This window comes from Bufo gargarizans, chromosome 10 (genome assembly GCF_014858855.1).
Source record: "Bufo gargarizans isolate SCDJY-AF-19 chromosome 10, ASM1485885v1, whole genome shotgun sequence".
Lineage (NCBI taxonomy): Eukaryota > Metazoa > Chordata > Amphibia > Anura > Bufonidae > Bufo > Bufo gargarizans.
This window is the reverse complement of record NC_058089.1, coordinates 111,348,457-111,364,492: the sequence shown is the minus strand read 5'-3', so window position 1 is coordinate 111,364,492 and position 16,036 is coordinate 111,348,457. Positions and strand designations below refer to the sequence as shown.

The 16,036-nt window shown below is 42.8% G+C and overlaps 1 protein-coding gene across 1 annotated transcript in view; it reads left to right on the top strand.

Moving 5' to 3' along the window:
- The window catches only part of LOC122920828 (serine/threonine-protein kinase Nek11-like), a 202,856-nt gene that overhangs the window by 76,686 nt on the left and 110,134 nt on the right, over nucleotides 1-16,036 (top strand). The window contains exons 3-4 of the mRNA XM_044270580.1: nucleotides 14,357-14,522; nucleotides 14,985-15,103. Of these exons, the coding sequence (XP_044126515.1) occupies nucleotides 14,357-14,522; nucleotides 14,985-15,103 (285 nt within the window). The remainder of the gene's footprint in view (nucleotides 1-14,356; nucleotides 14,523-14,984; nucleotides 15,104-16,036) is intronic.

Here is a 16,036-nt window from a genome sequence, read left to right as displayed (position 1 = left end):
AGGAACTCGCCATGCCCCTCATTGAATACCTTGGGGTGTCTTCTTTCCAAAGTGGGGTCACATGTGGGGTATTTATACTGCCCTGGCTTTTTAGGGGCCCGAAAGTGTGAGAAGAAGTCTGGGATCCAAATGTCTAAAAATGCCCTCCTAAAAGGAATTTGGGCCCCTTTGCGCATCTAGGCTGCAAAAAAGTGTCACACATCTGGTATCGCCGTACTCAGGAGAAGTTGGGGAATGTGTTTTGGGGTGTCATTTTACATATACCCATGCTGGGTGAGAAAAATATCTTGGTCAAATGCCAACTTTGTATAAAAAAAATGGGAAAAGTTGTCTTTTGCCAAGATATTTCTCTCACCCAGCATGGGTATATGTAAAATGACCCCCCAAAACACATTACCCAACTTCTCCTGAGTACGGCGATACCACATGTGTGACACTTTTTTGCAGCCAAGGTGGGCAAAGGGGCACCTTTCGGATTTCGCAGGCCATTTTTTACACATTTTGATTGCAAGGTACTTCTTACACATTTGGGCCCCTAAATTGCCAGGGCAGTATAACTACGCCACAAGTGACCCCATTTTGGAAAGAAGACACCCCAAGGTATTCCGTGAGGGGCACGGCGAGTTCCTAGAATTTTTTATTTTTTGTCACAAGTTAGCGGAAAATGATGATTTTTCTTTTTTTTTTCTTTTTTCCTTACAAAGTCTCATATTCCACTAACTTGCGACAAAAAATAAAAAATTCTAGGAACTCGCCATGCCCCTCACGGAATACCTTGGGGTGTCTTCTTTCCAAAATGGGGTCACTTGTGGCGTAGTTATACTGCCCTGGCAATTTAGGGGCCCAAATGTGTGAGAAGTACTTTGCAATCAAAATGTGTAAAAAATGGCCTGCAAAATCCGAAAGGTGCACTTTGGAATATGTGCCCCTTTGCCCACCTTGGCAGCAAAAAAGTGTCACACATCTGGTATCGCCGTACTCAGGAGAAGTTGGGCAATGTGTTTTGGGGTGTCATTTTACATATACCCATGCTGGGTGAGAAAAATATCTTGGTCAAATGCCAACTTTGTATAAAAAAATGGGAAAAGTTGTCTTTTGCCAAGATATTTCTCTCACCCAGCATGGGTATATGTAAAATGACACCCCAAAACACATTCCCCAACTTCTCCTGAGTACGGCGATACCAGATGTGTCACACTTTTATGCTGCCAAGGTGGGCAAAGGGGCACATATTCCAAAGTGCACCTTTCGGATTTCACCGGTCATTTTTTACAGATTTTGATTGCAAAGTTCTTCTCACACATTTGGGCCCCTAAATTGCCAGGGCAGTATAACTACGCCACAAGTGACCCCATTTTGGAAAGAAGACACCCCAAGGTATTCCGTGAGGGGCATGGCGAGTTCCTCGAATTTTTTATTTTTTGTCGCAAGTTAGTGGAATATGAGACTTTGTAAGGAAAAAAGAAAAAAAAAGAAAAATCATCATTTTCCGCTAACTTGTGACAAAAAATAAAAAAGTCTAGGAACTCGCCGTGCCCCTCACGGAATACCTTGGGGTGTCTTCTTTCCAAAATGGGGTCACTTGTGGCGTAGTTATACTGCCCTGGCAATTTAGGGGCCCAAATGTGTGAGAAGTACCTTGCAATCAAAATGTGTAAAAAATGGCCTGCAAAATCTGAAAGGTGCACTTTGGAATATGTGCCCCTTTGCCCACCTTGGCAGCAAAAAAGTGTGACACATCTGGTATCGCCGTACTCAGGAGAAGTTGGGGAATGTGTTTTGGGGTGTCATTTTACATATACCCATGCTGGGTGAGAGAAATATCTTGGCAAAAGACAACTTTTCCCATTTTTTTATACAAAGTTGGCATTTGACCAAGATATTTTTCTCACCCAGCATGGGTATATGTAAAATGACACCCCAAAACACATTCCCCAACTTCTCCTGAGTACGGCGATACCAGATGTGTCACACTTTTTTGCTGCCAAGGTGGGCAAAGGGGCACATATTCCAAAGTGCACCTTTTGGATTTCACCGGTCATTTTTTACACATTTTGATTGCAAAGTTCTTCTCACACATTTGGGCCCCTAAATTGCCAGGGCAGTATAACTACGCCACAAGTGACCCCATTTTGGAAAGAAGACACCCCAAGGTATTCTGTGAGGGGCATGGTGAGTTCCTAGATTTTTTTATTTTTTGTCGCAAGTTAGTGGAATATGAGACTTTGTAAGAAAAAAAAATAAAATAAAAATCATCATCATTTTCCGCTAACTTGTGACAAAAAATAAAAAGTTCTATGAACTCACTATGCCCATCAGCGAATACCTTAGGGTGTCTACTTTCCGAAATGGGGTCATTTGTGGGGGTTTTCTACTGTTTGGGCATTGTAGAACCTTAGGAATCATGACAGGTGCTCAGAAAGTCAGAGCTGTTTCAAAAAGCGGAAATTCACATTTTTGTACCATAGTTTGTAAATGCTATAACTTTTACCCAAACCATTTTTTTTTTTGCCCAAACATTTTTTTTTTATCAAAGACATGTAGAACAATAAATTTGGTGAAAAATTTATATATGGATGTCGTTTTTTTTGCAAAATTTTTCAGCTGAAAGTGAAAAATGTCATTTTTTTGCAAAAAAATCGTTACATTTTGATTAATAACAAAAAAAGTAAAAATGCCAGCAGCAATGAAATACCACCCAATGAAAGCTCTATTAGTGAGAAGAAAAGGAGGTAAAATTCATTTGGGTGGTAAGTTGCATGACCGAGCAATAAACGGTGAAAGTAGTGTAGTGCCGAAGTGTAAAAAGTGCTCTGGTCATGAAGGGGGTTTCACCTAGCGGGGCTGAAGTGGTTAACCTGCTCATTCTGATGATGTTAATGGCATTATCCTTTTTGGACAATCCATTCTCACTGAGAAAGTCTCCAATCCATGAGCTCATTGGGTTCCAATGCAACCAGCTATATTGGTAAGGGGAGACAAGTCAGTTATCTTTCACATCTCTCACCTCCATATTTAATATGCAATGCTCTTGTTAATGAAATATGGAGTTTTACTCCAGGTAAAACTTAAATAAATAACAGTCTTACACAGCCATTCCCTTACTGTTCATGTATGGTCCATGGAAATGTTGGACTCAAGGATCATCACCTTTGTCTTTTATCACATTAGACCCATGACCCCAAGTCCCTTTGTTTGCTAATTATGCCATGCATTCATAGATAATTCCTATGGAAAAGCAATAGACGTTTACTGGTAGAATATTGTGGGTGACAAGGTCAACATTGTGGAGTCATTAAACTTTGGTTGCAAGTAAGCTATTAGGTTTAATTGGTCCCAGTTGGCTTTGTTGGACCATAGATATTTTAGATTTCAGAGGACTAATGAGGAAACAGTGTCCATAGTATAGTGTAACGTTTACGGCTATTCTGTATAGTGAATCACATTACTTTAACATGTGTATTAAAGGGAACTTGTCGTCAGGTTTACTCTGCCCAGATCAGGGGCAGCACGGAATCTCAACAGGATCCCTCAAAAGAGACCTATGTTTTACACTGAAATGCTCCGGTAATGACATGCTTGCCCAAATCTGTCATTTTTTACACTGTGCTTTACTGAAGGACAGACATACCTTTCCAGAGGTAGCCGATGTGGCTGCTATCAATCCCCTGGAGATGGGCTGTCTGCATCCCTTATTTCAATGAGTGGTGAGAACTCCTCCGCTACAGGTCCTACAACAGAGGGGAGAGGGAATTAAGTCAAGAAATGTGGGGCAAAGAAGCAGCAAGTGCCAGGTGGTCAGGGGTTGGATGATATTAATTAGCACCAGATGAGGGTCCAAATGTAATCTTGCTTTATTTTAGGGTCACCCTGTTATTGCTAAAGATCCCCACCATTGTTGCGTTCTGCATTGGATAACGAATGGAGTAGACTCCCAACCAGGTTTTAATTGAACACACAATTTTACTCAATGGCTCCTTATTTCTTTATCTTTTCAATGCTAGAGTCAGGGCATAATGTTATGATGGGTGTGTGATTTGTCTTCAGTCCCATGGGGTGGGGTTATAGGAGTGGGACAGGACACCCTTCTAAACATTACGTTTATTTGAAAAACCTTTTTAAATATTCAGACCATTGTGGAAACCATGGTCAAACATTTCAGAGAATTAGGTCAACCATACACATTGGAGCAATGTCAGCTGAATCCACCAATGTTGGCAGAACCTGCTGACCATCTTATGTGTATGAGGATGTTCTGACTCTCCTTGTTACAGGTAGTGGTTTAGAACCCCTGTATCAATCAATCGGTTTGACTTGGGGCTTAACCTAAGGGAGTTATTCTGGCAGTGCCCTGGTTTACCAGTATACAGGGGTCTGTACTTCACTGCAGGGGAGCCACCAGGCTGCTACCTCCGGGAGTAGTCCTGGTGTGGTTGACAGCTGACTCACTGAGGTCAAAGACACTGGTGTGAAGCAACGAGGGATAAGTTAAAACTCTTAGTAACAGGCCGAGGTCAGGGCAGGCAGCGTTTTGTGAAAATCGAAGAAAGTCCAAAGTTCATGGCAGGCAGCACAGGGTCAGTATGGTAATCGGCATAGGTCAAGTCAGGCAGCAGAAGGTCAGAATCCAGTAATCCGGCAGAAGTTGGTACACGGGTAGACAAGCAGATTATAGCAGCTTTGCAGCACAGCAGATACAGCAGAAGCTGATTAACACATTAGAAACAACCTAGCAACTGCACACAAAACAAAAGGAGGGTTTAACCCTTGCAATACTGCAGAAAGAAGTGAGGTTCAATAAACAATATCTAAAATAAAAGAAATATGAACGGAATTGGGACCTTGCCTAAAATAAAATGTACCAGTCCGTAATTACCCCTTGCCTGCTTTATTTAGAGAGACCACCAGTTATTCCTTTCTCGTACCTTGAGATGAGTTTTAGATGACTAAATAGGTCCAGAATCCACTGTTTGTGGGCCCACATTTTTGAGGTAAAGACCTGGATCATTTGGTCAGCCCTCATCTTTTTGTTAATTTATTTATTCTATCCCCATTCAAATGTTTTATTTTTATTTTTGTCACAATCTATCCCTTGGCATTGAAGTCCCTGAGGACTCCAGTCATACAGAGATAGAAACATTGCCCATTGGGCAACGCTAGGGATTTTTAGGTCATAGGTCCAAAATTAGGGCGCGGTTCCAGACGGGGCCACCCTTGTCAGGGGGCGGGTGCTCTGTGGGTAGGCATTGCTAGTGATTGAGATAGTCCCTTCCCTCTTCTTGTAGGGTGTAACAGGGATTTGTAGCTGCCGTTCCATACAGAAGACCCACCAACATCCAGTTCTCATCTTTACTAATTGCTGTAACCGGGCTATAACTAAAATCAAGTACCAGATAACCCACATCATCACCCATGACCTGAGCACCACAAGTGGGACGCGTTCTGGACTAGGGATGAAGCGAATCCTTCCTGGTGAGACAAGATGACTACAGCGGCCAAGATGGTACCAGGATGGCCATGTTTTTTGAGACTGTAGAATTGGATCTGTGGTCTGGTAGTAAGTGGATCTTTTTCTGTCATGACCAATTGCCCTACACTTGGGGGCGCATGAATTTTGTTTTATTTTATTATTCTACATTAAAAGTTACATTTTATAGGACCTTATTCTTGTAAGTCAATGAATGATATCCCCAATAGACACACAGGACACTGACACCCAGGCCTTTTGCTGGAGTGCTGGACCTGATACAGACAAAAAGAGAGTGGAGCAGCGCCCGTACCTGCAGGCAAAGGCCACCGAGGTTACACTCGTTCAATAATAGATCACAAAATGCACAGAAAAAAAGTATGGGGAGAGCTATGCATCACTCAATGTTCAACGTTCTCCATATTTTTTCCTTCTGCTAATGGACGAAAATCCTAGAAATACTTTGATCCTTGGATTTTTAGTGGAGTGGTAAGGATCTACCCCTTCCACTTGCAGGCGAGCACTCACACCAGTGGTGAAGGGTGATATAGAGTATTCGGTGATTGTCATCCCTATTCACCTTTCCTCTTGCATGCGTAATTTTGGATGAGGACACATATCGGGGCAGAGAAGAGTCGGGTATGTTAGATTTCGACATGCCTGATCCTTTTATCTTCAAAGGAGACAAGCCACCATCACAGGAGTGTGTTAGCAGATTATTTCCTTCTGCTCCTTTAGAACAGATGCCCACTCAGCCGAGTCAAGCATGCATGTATATAGGAGAAGTCAGGACGATCAGCTGTTGACCATACAATCATTCAGCAGACAGCTATCTAAAGTGTATGGCCATCTCAATTTTGCTATAGATATTCTACTTTTTCTATGATTTGCCTTAGGGAGAGATTCGTTGAGCTTGGTAGACGACGGAAGGTAAGAAAACAAACTGATAATGTGATCAAAGGGTCGATAACCTAGATACAAACACATTACAGCGATTTATTAGCGGCTAATCCCATCGCAGTTTGTCTGAACCTAAGCCTTCCTGTTGGTGCTCTCAGACATGGCATTGCAAGATGGATTTTCTGTCCTGGTTAAACAGGGCAAAAAGCGAAGCCACTTGACACCGCACTGTCACTCTCTGAGCCAGATAAAGTCATTAAGTAAATCCGCTCTGTGTACAAAGCCAGGGTCACCTATAAAGGATGCCGCTGTCGTCTTGACCATTAATCCTCCCACCCGGTTCCCTAGCTTCACTTTCTTTTTAGTATAACGGACAGGAGTTCACGAAGAATGAGCTGCCAATAGATGTGGCGCAGCCTGGGTATACCACGGTATACAGTGATCCCATTGGAGAGATATATTTTAAATTACTTTGTGGATGGAGGGCAAAGATGTGAAATAAAAATATATATTTTTGAACTAAATGTTGCTCTGAGATTTGAGACTATAAAGAAAAGCCCAAAAGCTGGGATTGGGTGGGAATGGAGTCAACTTACATGCATCCAGTGTGGAGAATACCTTGTTAATGGGGCTTTTCTGGAATATTGGTCCCCCATGAACGCTACTTTATTTCACATATCTTCAGTATGTTACAATGGCGGTACAAGGTATGGGTGCTGGCTTCCTGTACGTATGAGTATTAATCCTATTGTTTGTTGTATCTCACCTCAGTGAAGTACTAATAGGGGTAACCTCATCTTGCTCTGTGAGCTGCTGCATGGCTGTTCCTAATTGCTCATTAGCCTGGGTTATATAAGCTCTGCTGGTTCTTCACTTCCTTGCCTTGATCTCTGTAGATCCTGCCAGGTCTCTCTAGCTCTGCTAGAGTCAGTAAAGAGCTATAATCTGTTTGTCTGCCTATGTACTGACCGCTGCCTGTATCCTGATCTTCTGTCACCTGACCTGTACCAGTTCACTGCACTGATTCTTTTCCATCTGCCCTGATCTTTGGACTGTTTCATGGATTCACACAAACTCTGCCCTCTCTGACCTCAGCCCCTTGCCTTTGGTGCCATGCCTGGTGTCTGTGATCTTGTATGTCAGCAGCCAGCCACACTGGGACCATTCAAAGAGGTAGCACCCTGCTGGCTCCCCTGCAGCGAAGCAAGGTTCCCTGTACAGTGGCTAAAGGGGAAAACCAGGGGACCACCTTGATATTACCCTGAGGACTTGCACCCAAATGTAAAGTGGTTGGTTGGCACAGTGGATCCTGCACACACGACCCATGGTACCTCTGGAAACATTTACATACATATACGTGAAGAACATGTGTATCTCATGGTATAAGCTGCACTTCAAGGGGTTTTCTAAGACTATAATATTAATGGGCTATCCTTAGTCAACTTCTGGTGCCATTGTAAATTAAATAAATTTTCTATTCATTGTTTACAGTGCCACACATTTGTCTGTGGCTGTGCACGGTACTGCAGCTCTGTAGCATTAACTTAAATGAGACTGATCTGCAGTACCAGGTGTATCACCAACCAAATGTAACAATGAAGGAGGCATTCAGCCGACTGGCTGGAGCTGGACCCCCACTGATAAGGTAATGATATCTTAAAGGGGTTTTCTGGTACTTAGATACTGATGGCCCATCCTCAGGATTGCTCATGAATATCAGCTCATTGGGGGGGTCTGACACCTTTCATCACCATGAGCTGATTTTGGGCATGTGCTGGTGCTATACTGTAAACCATATGGGGTCCCCTGTGTAGGGACCATGCTGGTGTACTGCATTCAATGAGTAGGAGCTACAGTACACCGTGCCAGAAGCTACAGATAGAGCCTTCCTTCCACTGTACTGTTTCCAGTAAACAGCTGATTGGCGGGGGTGCCAGGTATAACCTGCTCAGGTTATGTGTGGAGGTCTGCCAGGTTAGCAGCACGTGTGTAGCCTTTTGTTTTGTGAATGAGCTGTATCCGCCTCCCTTCAGGTGCACTTGGTGGGGTTGTTGGTTTGAGTTTAAATTACGCCCACTCCCAGTGTCCTGTGCGGGTTATAGCTTTTGTCTTGCTCAGAGGAAGGAAGGAAGGAAGAATTTGCTGTTCCTGCTCAGTAACAAGATAAGTTGGTTTTGTTTTCTTGTGGTTGTCTGTCTAGGCTGTTAGAGAGACGCCTGCCCCATCCAGGTCCTGAGGGAGCAGGCTGCCTCTTTCCCCCTTTCACCATCTTAGGGATTTTAGGGAATCTTCAGCCTAGGCACAAGGACACATTATTCCCACCTTTAGGGTCTGAACGTGGGCGCAGAAGTCTAGGGAGAGCTGGTAGGAATTTGTCAGGAGGTGACCTTTATCCTCAGCTTCTTGCCTAGACACTTGTTTGGTGGTATTCTGTGTATCTTGTATCCTGTCCACCGTGACACAGATCTGATATTGATGACCTATCTTGAGGACCAGAAAACTCCTTAAGGAAAGGCCATCAAAACACAGCACTGGAAAATGCTTTCGAATGTGCTGATTCCAGTACCCATTGATGGTCATCCTCAGTTATAAAATGCAGATGTACGGTATTCTGGGCTTCAAAGTTTTACGGAAAACATATGGAAACTTGGCTTGGCTGTTTTCATAACTATCATGGACTTAAATAGTGAGAGATCCATCCACATGTGAAAAAAGTACTGAACTCCAGTGCGAGGATCCTCCCTGGACTCCGATGGATATGACGATATTGGGATAAACTGCAGTAAAACCTAAATTTGTACATATAAGCCTTCAAGTATTTCCATCTGTGGTGGTGAAAATAGTAATACGCACAATATCCATCACCCGTTTCCTGTCTCTCTTCCAAACACAGTTATTTACTTCTGGTTCCGTGCTTTCCTCTAATCTGTCATTGTTCGGCTGACACTCGGAATTCTTCCTTTCAGCCCTTTCCCTTCACCCTCCCCCGCTCGTCTTCTTCTCATGCCTTTTATTTTCTCCGATAATGCACATGCTAATTTGTTACTCCTTATTGAAGACATTTCACAAAACGGAGGAATAAATTGAACACGAATTGTCCTGTGAATCCCCGTTGTCTCCGACAAATGTGATGTGACTGAGCGGCGGAGATGGGGCAACAGCGTATAATTATGGGAGGAAGTTAAAGATATGCTGCAGCCTGGCAGTAACTAGCTCACGGTGATGTCTTATATTGTGGCGAGCCAGGCGGGACGACGTATTCGGTGATTGATTTTATAATCATTATCTTTTATTTATGAAGCGTTCACATGAGTTTCTACGTGTTTTCTTACCCTCGCGAAAGTTATAAACATTTTACTCACAGGTTTCTTTGTGATATCTGCATCTCAGGAAGCCGAGTGGCAACCAGTATAGCTCCCAGTATAGATACAAACATAGGCAGTTACCACACCTCTGGATACATACCTACACAGGCAGGCACAACACACAGATGTGCACATGAACAGGCAGTCACCATACACACATGAACGCACACGTACACAGGCAGTTACCATGCACACATCTGGATACATACCTACACAGGCAGGCACAACACACAGATGTCCACATAAACAGGCAGTCACCATACACACATCTGGATACATACCTACACAGGCAGGCACAACACACACATCTTGATACATACGTACACAGGCAGGCACAACACACAGATGTGCACATAAACAGGCAGTCACCATAAATGCACACGTACACAGGCAGTCACCATGAACGCACACGTACACAGGCAGTCACTATGCACACATGAATGCACACGTACACAGGCAGTCACCATGCACACATGAACGCACACGTACACAGGCAGGCACAACACACAGATATGCACATAAACAGGCAGTCACCATACACACACACGAGCACAAACACAAGCTGTCATCGTACATGAGGACCAAGACATACACAAGCTATCAGCAGACGAATGGATGAACACGTATGAAATCTGTCTCAGGAGGTGAAGCGGTAAAGTGATGCCTCTATTATAATGTGCTGCCTGCATTACTATTACATACAGCCTACATCCCTCCAGGCATTACAGCAAAGCATGAAATTGTGATAAAAAAAAAAAAGAAGATATATTAATGTTTATTTGTATATTTGGGTCAATGCCCACCACTAAACACCAATTTTTTTATAATACTTTGCTCCAAATGCCGTGCATACAGAGAGAATATAAATGATACAATTCTGGATACCTGCGGTCACCACTAGAGGGAGCTTACTGTGTACTTTCTGTGTTTCATTATTACCTTCATTGTACACATAGGGGGACATTTACTTTTTTTAGAATTATGGTGTAAAATGATTTTATTCAAATGTATCAACTGTTTTCTCCAGAATTTTCACCATAAAGAAGGCATCACGGCAGAAATTAGTTATAAATTTCAAAGTGGGCGGGGCTATCAAATTTGCGCATATTTTACGCCTCATTTATCATCCTCTTATCGGCTCAAATTGTTGCTGACCATTAAGCCAGCTTATGTGCTGGTGGTTTGTGTAAAAAGTCGCAGTTATGGCAGAAAGAGGCGACTTTTTGTCAAAAGGTTGCATTTATGAAAAGAAAAACCAACTCGTCGTGGAAACAAGTGATAGGTAAGTAGTAAAAGAGGAAGCATTTATTTTTATCTAATATAAATGAGCAAAACAGCGGGGTTTTGTCAGTAAATTTCCGGTTTCCTCCCACACTCCAAAGACAGACTGATAGGGACCTTAGATTGTGAGCCCCATTGGGGACAGTTGGATGCTAATGTCTGTAAAGCGCTGCGGAATATAGTAGTGATATAGAAGTGCATAAAATAAATAAATAATTTGATATAAACAAAACAATAACAAAAACGTCCCGAGTCTGAGACAAAAGTCGCAATTTTTACCACTGGAAATATTTCAAATATGCTTCAAAAGTCGCCAATGTATTTAAAAAGTCACAAGTGTAGTCTGGCAGGGTTGGCTGAAAGGGTGCATTTTGGTTTTGAAAAGTCGCATTTTAGTGCTATTGGTGTCAAAATGTCGGAAATCAAGAAAAATAGGCGAATAATCAAGTTTATATTAAAAAAAGTCACATTTTTTTATATATGAGGTGAAACAATCTTCACTTTTGATTTGTAATGTTAGTATTTTTTTTGGCACAAATGACACCATTATTGATAAATGTCCCCCATAGTGTGCAGCATTAATGTGGCAGCCATGGATTGTATCACTTTATGTCTATGCAAGGATCAGAACACAGGAACCTTTCCTACTATAAAGATATAATAGGGACTTAGTAAGAAATCTCGGATCTGAATGGCATTTTCTGATGCCGCCAGCGACAACTCTTTATGAAGGGCCTGTGGTGACAGAATCGGCTGCCCAGTCTTATCAACGTGTCAGGATTTTAAGAACCTACAAAATGATGACTTAAATGTTTAATTTTAGAGAGTTAGAAGCCTTGTCCAAATCAATTACTTCTCTATCCTGGAACCTGACAGAGGAGATTTAGGCTTTTTTAATTACCTTTTTTGCAGGTCTTGAAATAATTAATATGAGATCCCTTGGCGGGGTATTTCTACTCATTTATTAACCCTTTATATACACTCACCTAAAGAATTATTAGGAACACCATGTTCTATTTCTCATTAATGCGATTATCTAGTCAACCAATCACATGGCAGTTGCTTCAATGCATGTAGGGTTGTGGTCCTGGTCAAGACAATCTCCTGAACTCCAAACTGAATGTCAGAATGGGAAAGAAAGGTGGGCTACAACAGCAGAAGACCCCACCGGGTACCACTCATCTCCACTACAAATAGGAAAAAGAGGCTACAATTTGCACGAGCTCACCAAAATTGGACTGTTGAAGACTGGAAAAATGTTGCCTGGTCTGATGAGTCTCGATTTCTGTTGAGACATTCAAATGGTAGAGTCCGAATTTGGCGTAAACAGAATGAGAACATGTATCCATCATGCCTTGTTACCACAATGCAGGCTGGTGGTGGTGGTGTAATGGTGTGGGGGATGTTTTCTGGGCACACTTTAGGCCCCTTTAGTGCCAATTGGCCATGGTTTAAATGCCACGGGCTACCTGAGCATTGTTTCTGACCATGTCCTGCCCTTCATGACCACCATGTACCCATCCTCTGATGGCTACTTCCAGCAGGATAATGCACCATGTCACAAAGCTCGAATCATTTCAAATTGGTTTCTTGAACATGACAATGAGTTCACTGTACTAAAATGGCCCCACAGTCACCAGATCTCAACCCAATAGAGCATCTTTGGGATGTGGTGGAACGGGAGCTTCGTGCCCTGGATGTGCATCCCTCAAATCTCCATCAACTGCAAGATGCTATCCTATCAATATGGGCCAACATTTCTAAAGAATGCTATCAGCACCTTGTGGAATCAATGCCACGTAGAATTAAGGCAGTTCTGAAGGCAAAAGGGGGTCCAACACCGTATTAGTATGGTGTTCCTAATAATTCTTTAGGTGAGTGTATTTGACATGCTAGTCATCCATGTAATGCGTATCATCAAAACGTATTACTTTATTCCACAATATTCCAGTGTTGACAAAAATTTCTTAAAGAGGTCTTCAAGTGTTTTTTTTACGGATGACCTATTGTCTGGATAGGTCATCACACCTGGGACCCCCCGCCGATCAGCTGTTTGAGAAGGCCGCGGCCTTCTCCAGTTTTTCCTAGGCCATATAACATCACGTTCATTGGTCATATGGCCTTGACACCAAACACAGTCGCTATATAATGTATGGTAAGCAGAGAGAAGGCCGCAGTGCTACTCTGAGTGGCAGTGTCTTCTCAAACAGCTGATGGGGAGTCCCAGGTGACCTATCCAGAGGATAGATCATCAGTAAAAACACCATAAAACCCCTTTAATGTACTGTATCCCATAATTGTTCAACCTACTGCTACTTGGACCTCTAGGACCACCAAAAATTAAAATGTCACCCCCCCCATGACTTATACCCTTCATATCTTAAATAGCTCATTTCTTTATGTCTTTGAGAAGGTTCATCCAGATGTAAATACATGATTTGGTACCCCTCGTGTAACAGGGATATGTATTCTCTAAGCAGTAACATTGACTAGACCGGGGTCTCAGGCTCTAAAGGCAGGCATGCTCAACCTGTGGCCCTCCAGCTGTTGTAAAACTACAACTCCCACAATGCCCTGCTGTAGGCTGATAGCTGTAGGCTGTTTGGGCATGCTAGGAGTTGTAGTTTTACAACAGCTGGAGGGCCGCAGGTTGAGCATGCCTGCTCTAAGGGATATCTTAGTTTTCACCCACAACCTCTACAAGGAGGTACGGACTTCGCTACAAGATACAGTCTTTGAAATTGTCACAGATTGGAGGCAGTAGTAGCATAGTCAGGACCAAGGAACCGGAAGGCCAGAGGTCAAGGCAGGAGCATTGTTAGAAATAGAGCCAAGGGTCAGAGCCAGTAGTAGAACAACGGGTACCAGATGAACAATGGCAAGGGCGAGGCAGAAGCAATATCCAGAAGCAAGGCAGCGGTCAGGTTCCATCAGGAGTCAGAATCAGGAACAATAGCAGTAAGGGAAAAGAGTCAGGAGAGGGAATTAACCTCAGACAAAGCATGGCAAAACAGAATACCAAGCATGAGGTCACCATCATGCAACCTGATGCCACTGTGCAGACGTAGCAGGAGAGCCATAGGCTGATCCAGCAGTGCCAGGGCAGATGGGACCCAAGTAGAAGATGAGGAAGTATCCACCAGCAACTGGATGCAACCGTTGGCTAGTGGCTTACCAGAATGTAGCTCTGGAACCAGGCGACCTGAGTAACTGTACATAACCAGCTTTGTTCCAAACCATATTCTTCAGGAAAACGGCTTTTGAATACGTGTCCAGTGATGCATACCAGTGGGAAGATTGTTCTCGTGTTACTGTTTTCTCACTGATTATAATTGTGTTACAGGAAAGTCATCAAGAGAATCCCATGCAATACCATGAGAGGAGACGCCACACTTCCTTCAGCTAGTGAGGCCAAACTTCTAGGCAACCTCAGGCACCCCTCCATCGTCCAGTTCTTCGGAAGTTTCCTGGAGAAAAAAGATTTCTGCATTGTTACAGAATACTGCGAGGTACATCTCTGCGGTGCTCCCATATAGCGTTAACCATAAGGATAGGATCACTGAGATCGATGGCCCTGGGCCATATGTACAAGGGTCACCTTGGGATCAACTTAATTTCAATAGATCCTTTTAAAAAATGACCCCAAAACAACATGAAACACAGAAAATGTTCACAAAATTGTAAATCTATATATCTCTTCCCCAAACAAAGATTTATTAGGGATCATAAATATATTTTATTGAAACACTTCTTTCCCACTTCAAAAATAAAAATAAAACAATCTATGCACTTAATATGACTTTACTTTAATATCTTCTGTGCATTTTCTAGTCTACTGAGAGCTCTGCCTCCAGTGATGTCGGGGTGTTCGTCTTGCCTGCTTTGAGCAGATATATTGCTTTTTGTGTATAATTTTAGGGACCAGTGTGACTGTAGTAAAATATTGATATGTCTGTTATATGTTTTCTCAGGGCGGAGATCTTCACTGTTATATCGAGGAGCAGAACGAGAGAGGTGAGAACTTCAGTGAAGGACACGTCATGGAATGGTTCATCCAGCTACTTCTGGGAGTGAACTATCTTCATGAGAGGTGAGGCACTTCTAAATATTTGTATGAATTTCTGTGTCTTAAAGTTGCACTCCGTTTTTGGCATTTTCATTTAACTAAAATGATCCCAATTTAATAATCACGCTTTATAAAAATTGCAATAAGTAGAAACGTCGACAAGGTGCAAAAAACAAGTGAACAGATGGTACATAGAGTCATTGTTTAGGAAGTCATACAGCGTCCACAGAAATCAAACCATAGCCTACTACAAAGTGCCACACGTTTCCACATATACAGGTTTATAGTGCCAATATAGTGCATACGTGGGCCACGCTGTAGACTCAGAGCCATGTGAAGCTCACGTAGAGTTACATTAGGCCCACAAGGTACGCCAAAAACACTTTTCCTTTTATCTCCTAAGGAATTCTATTGTTTCCTTAGATGGGAGAGATCATGGTTCTATCCCCATCGCCAGCATTAGACCATCGTTAGAGACAGATAAATAAGTAATTGTACGTGTACGGCTGCCCAAAAATAATAATTTCGGAGGGTGTACGAACAACAGAATCACCGATGAACGAGCATTTTGCTTGGTCATCAGGCGATCGGCAGCACATTCAGACGGGCAGATTGTTTGGGAAGAGCATTCGCAGGAACGTTCATTCCCGATAATTTGCCTGATATTCCAGCCATGCAAATCCACCTTAAGAGGTTTTCTCTGCTTCAGGCAATCAGTACTTACTAGAAGGGTCCCTTTGTAAGATGATCACAAAGTGTCCACCTGCTGAGACCACCAGTGATCAGCTGAGGAAACCGGTCAATAAGCGTCCAATTTTCCCTGCAGCACCACTTCAGGGGAAACTAAGCATTACACAGTGTCTTTTCAAATAATTTGGTTGTCTGTGTAATGCAGGACAGGACAGGCCTCCAGAACAATAGATGCTCTTTGTAAATGTTCTCCACTTGGACCATGAG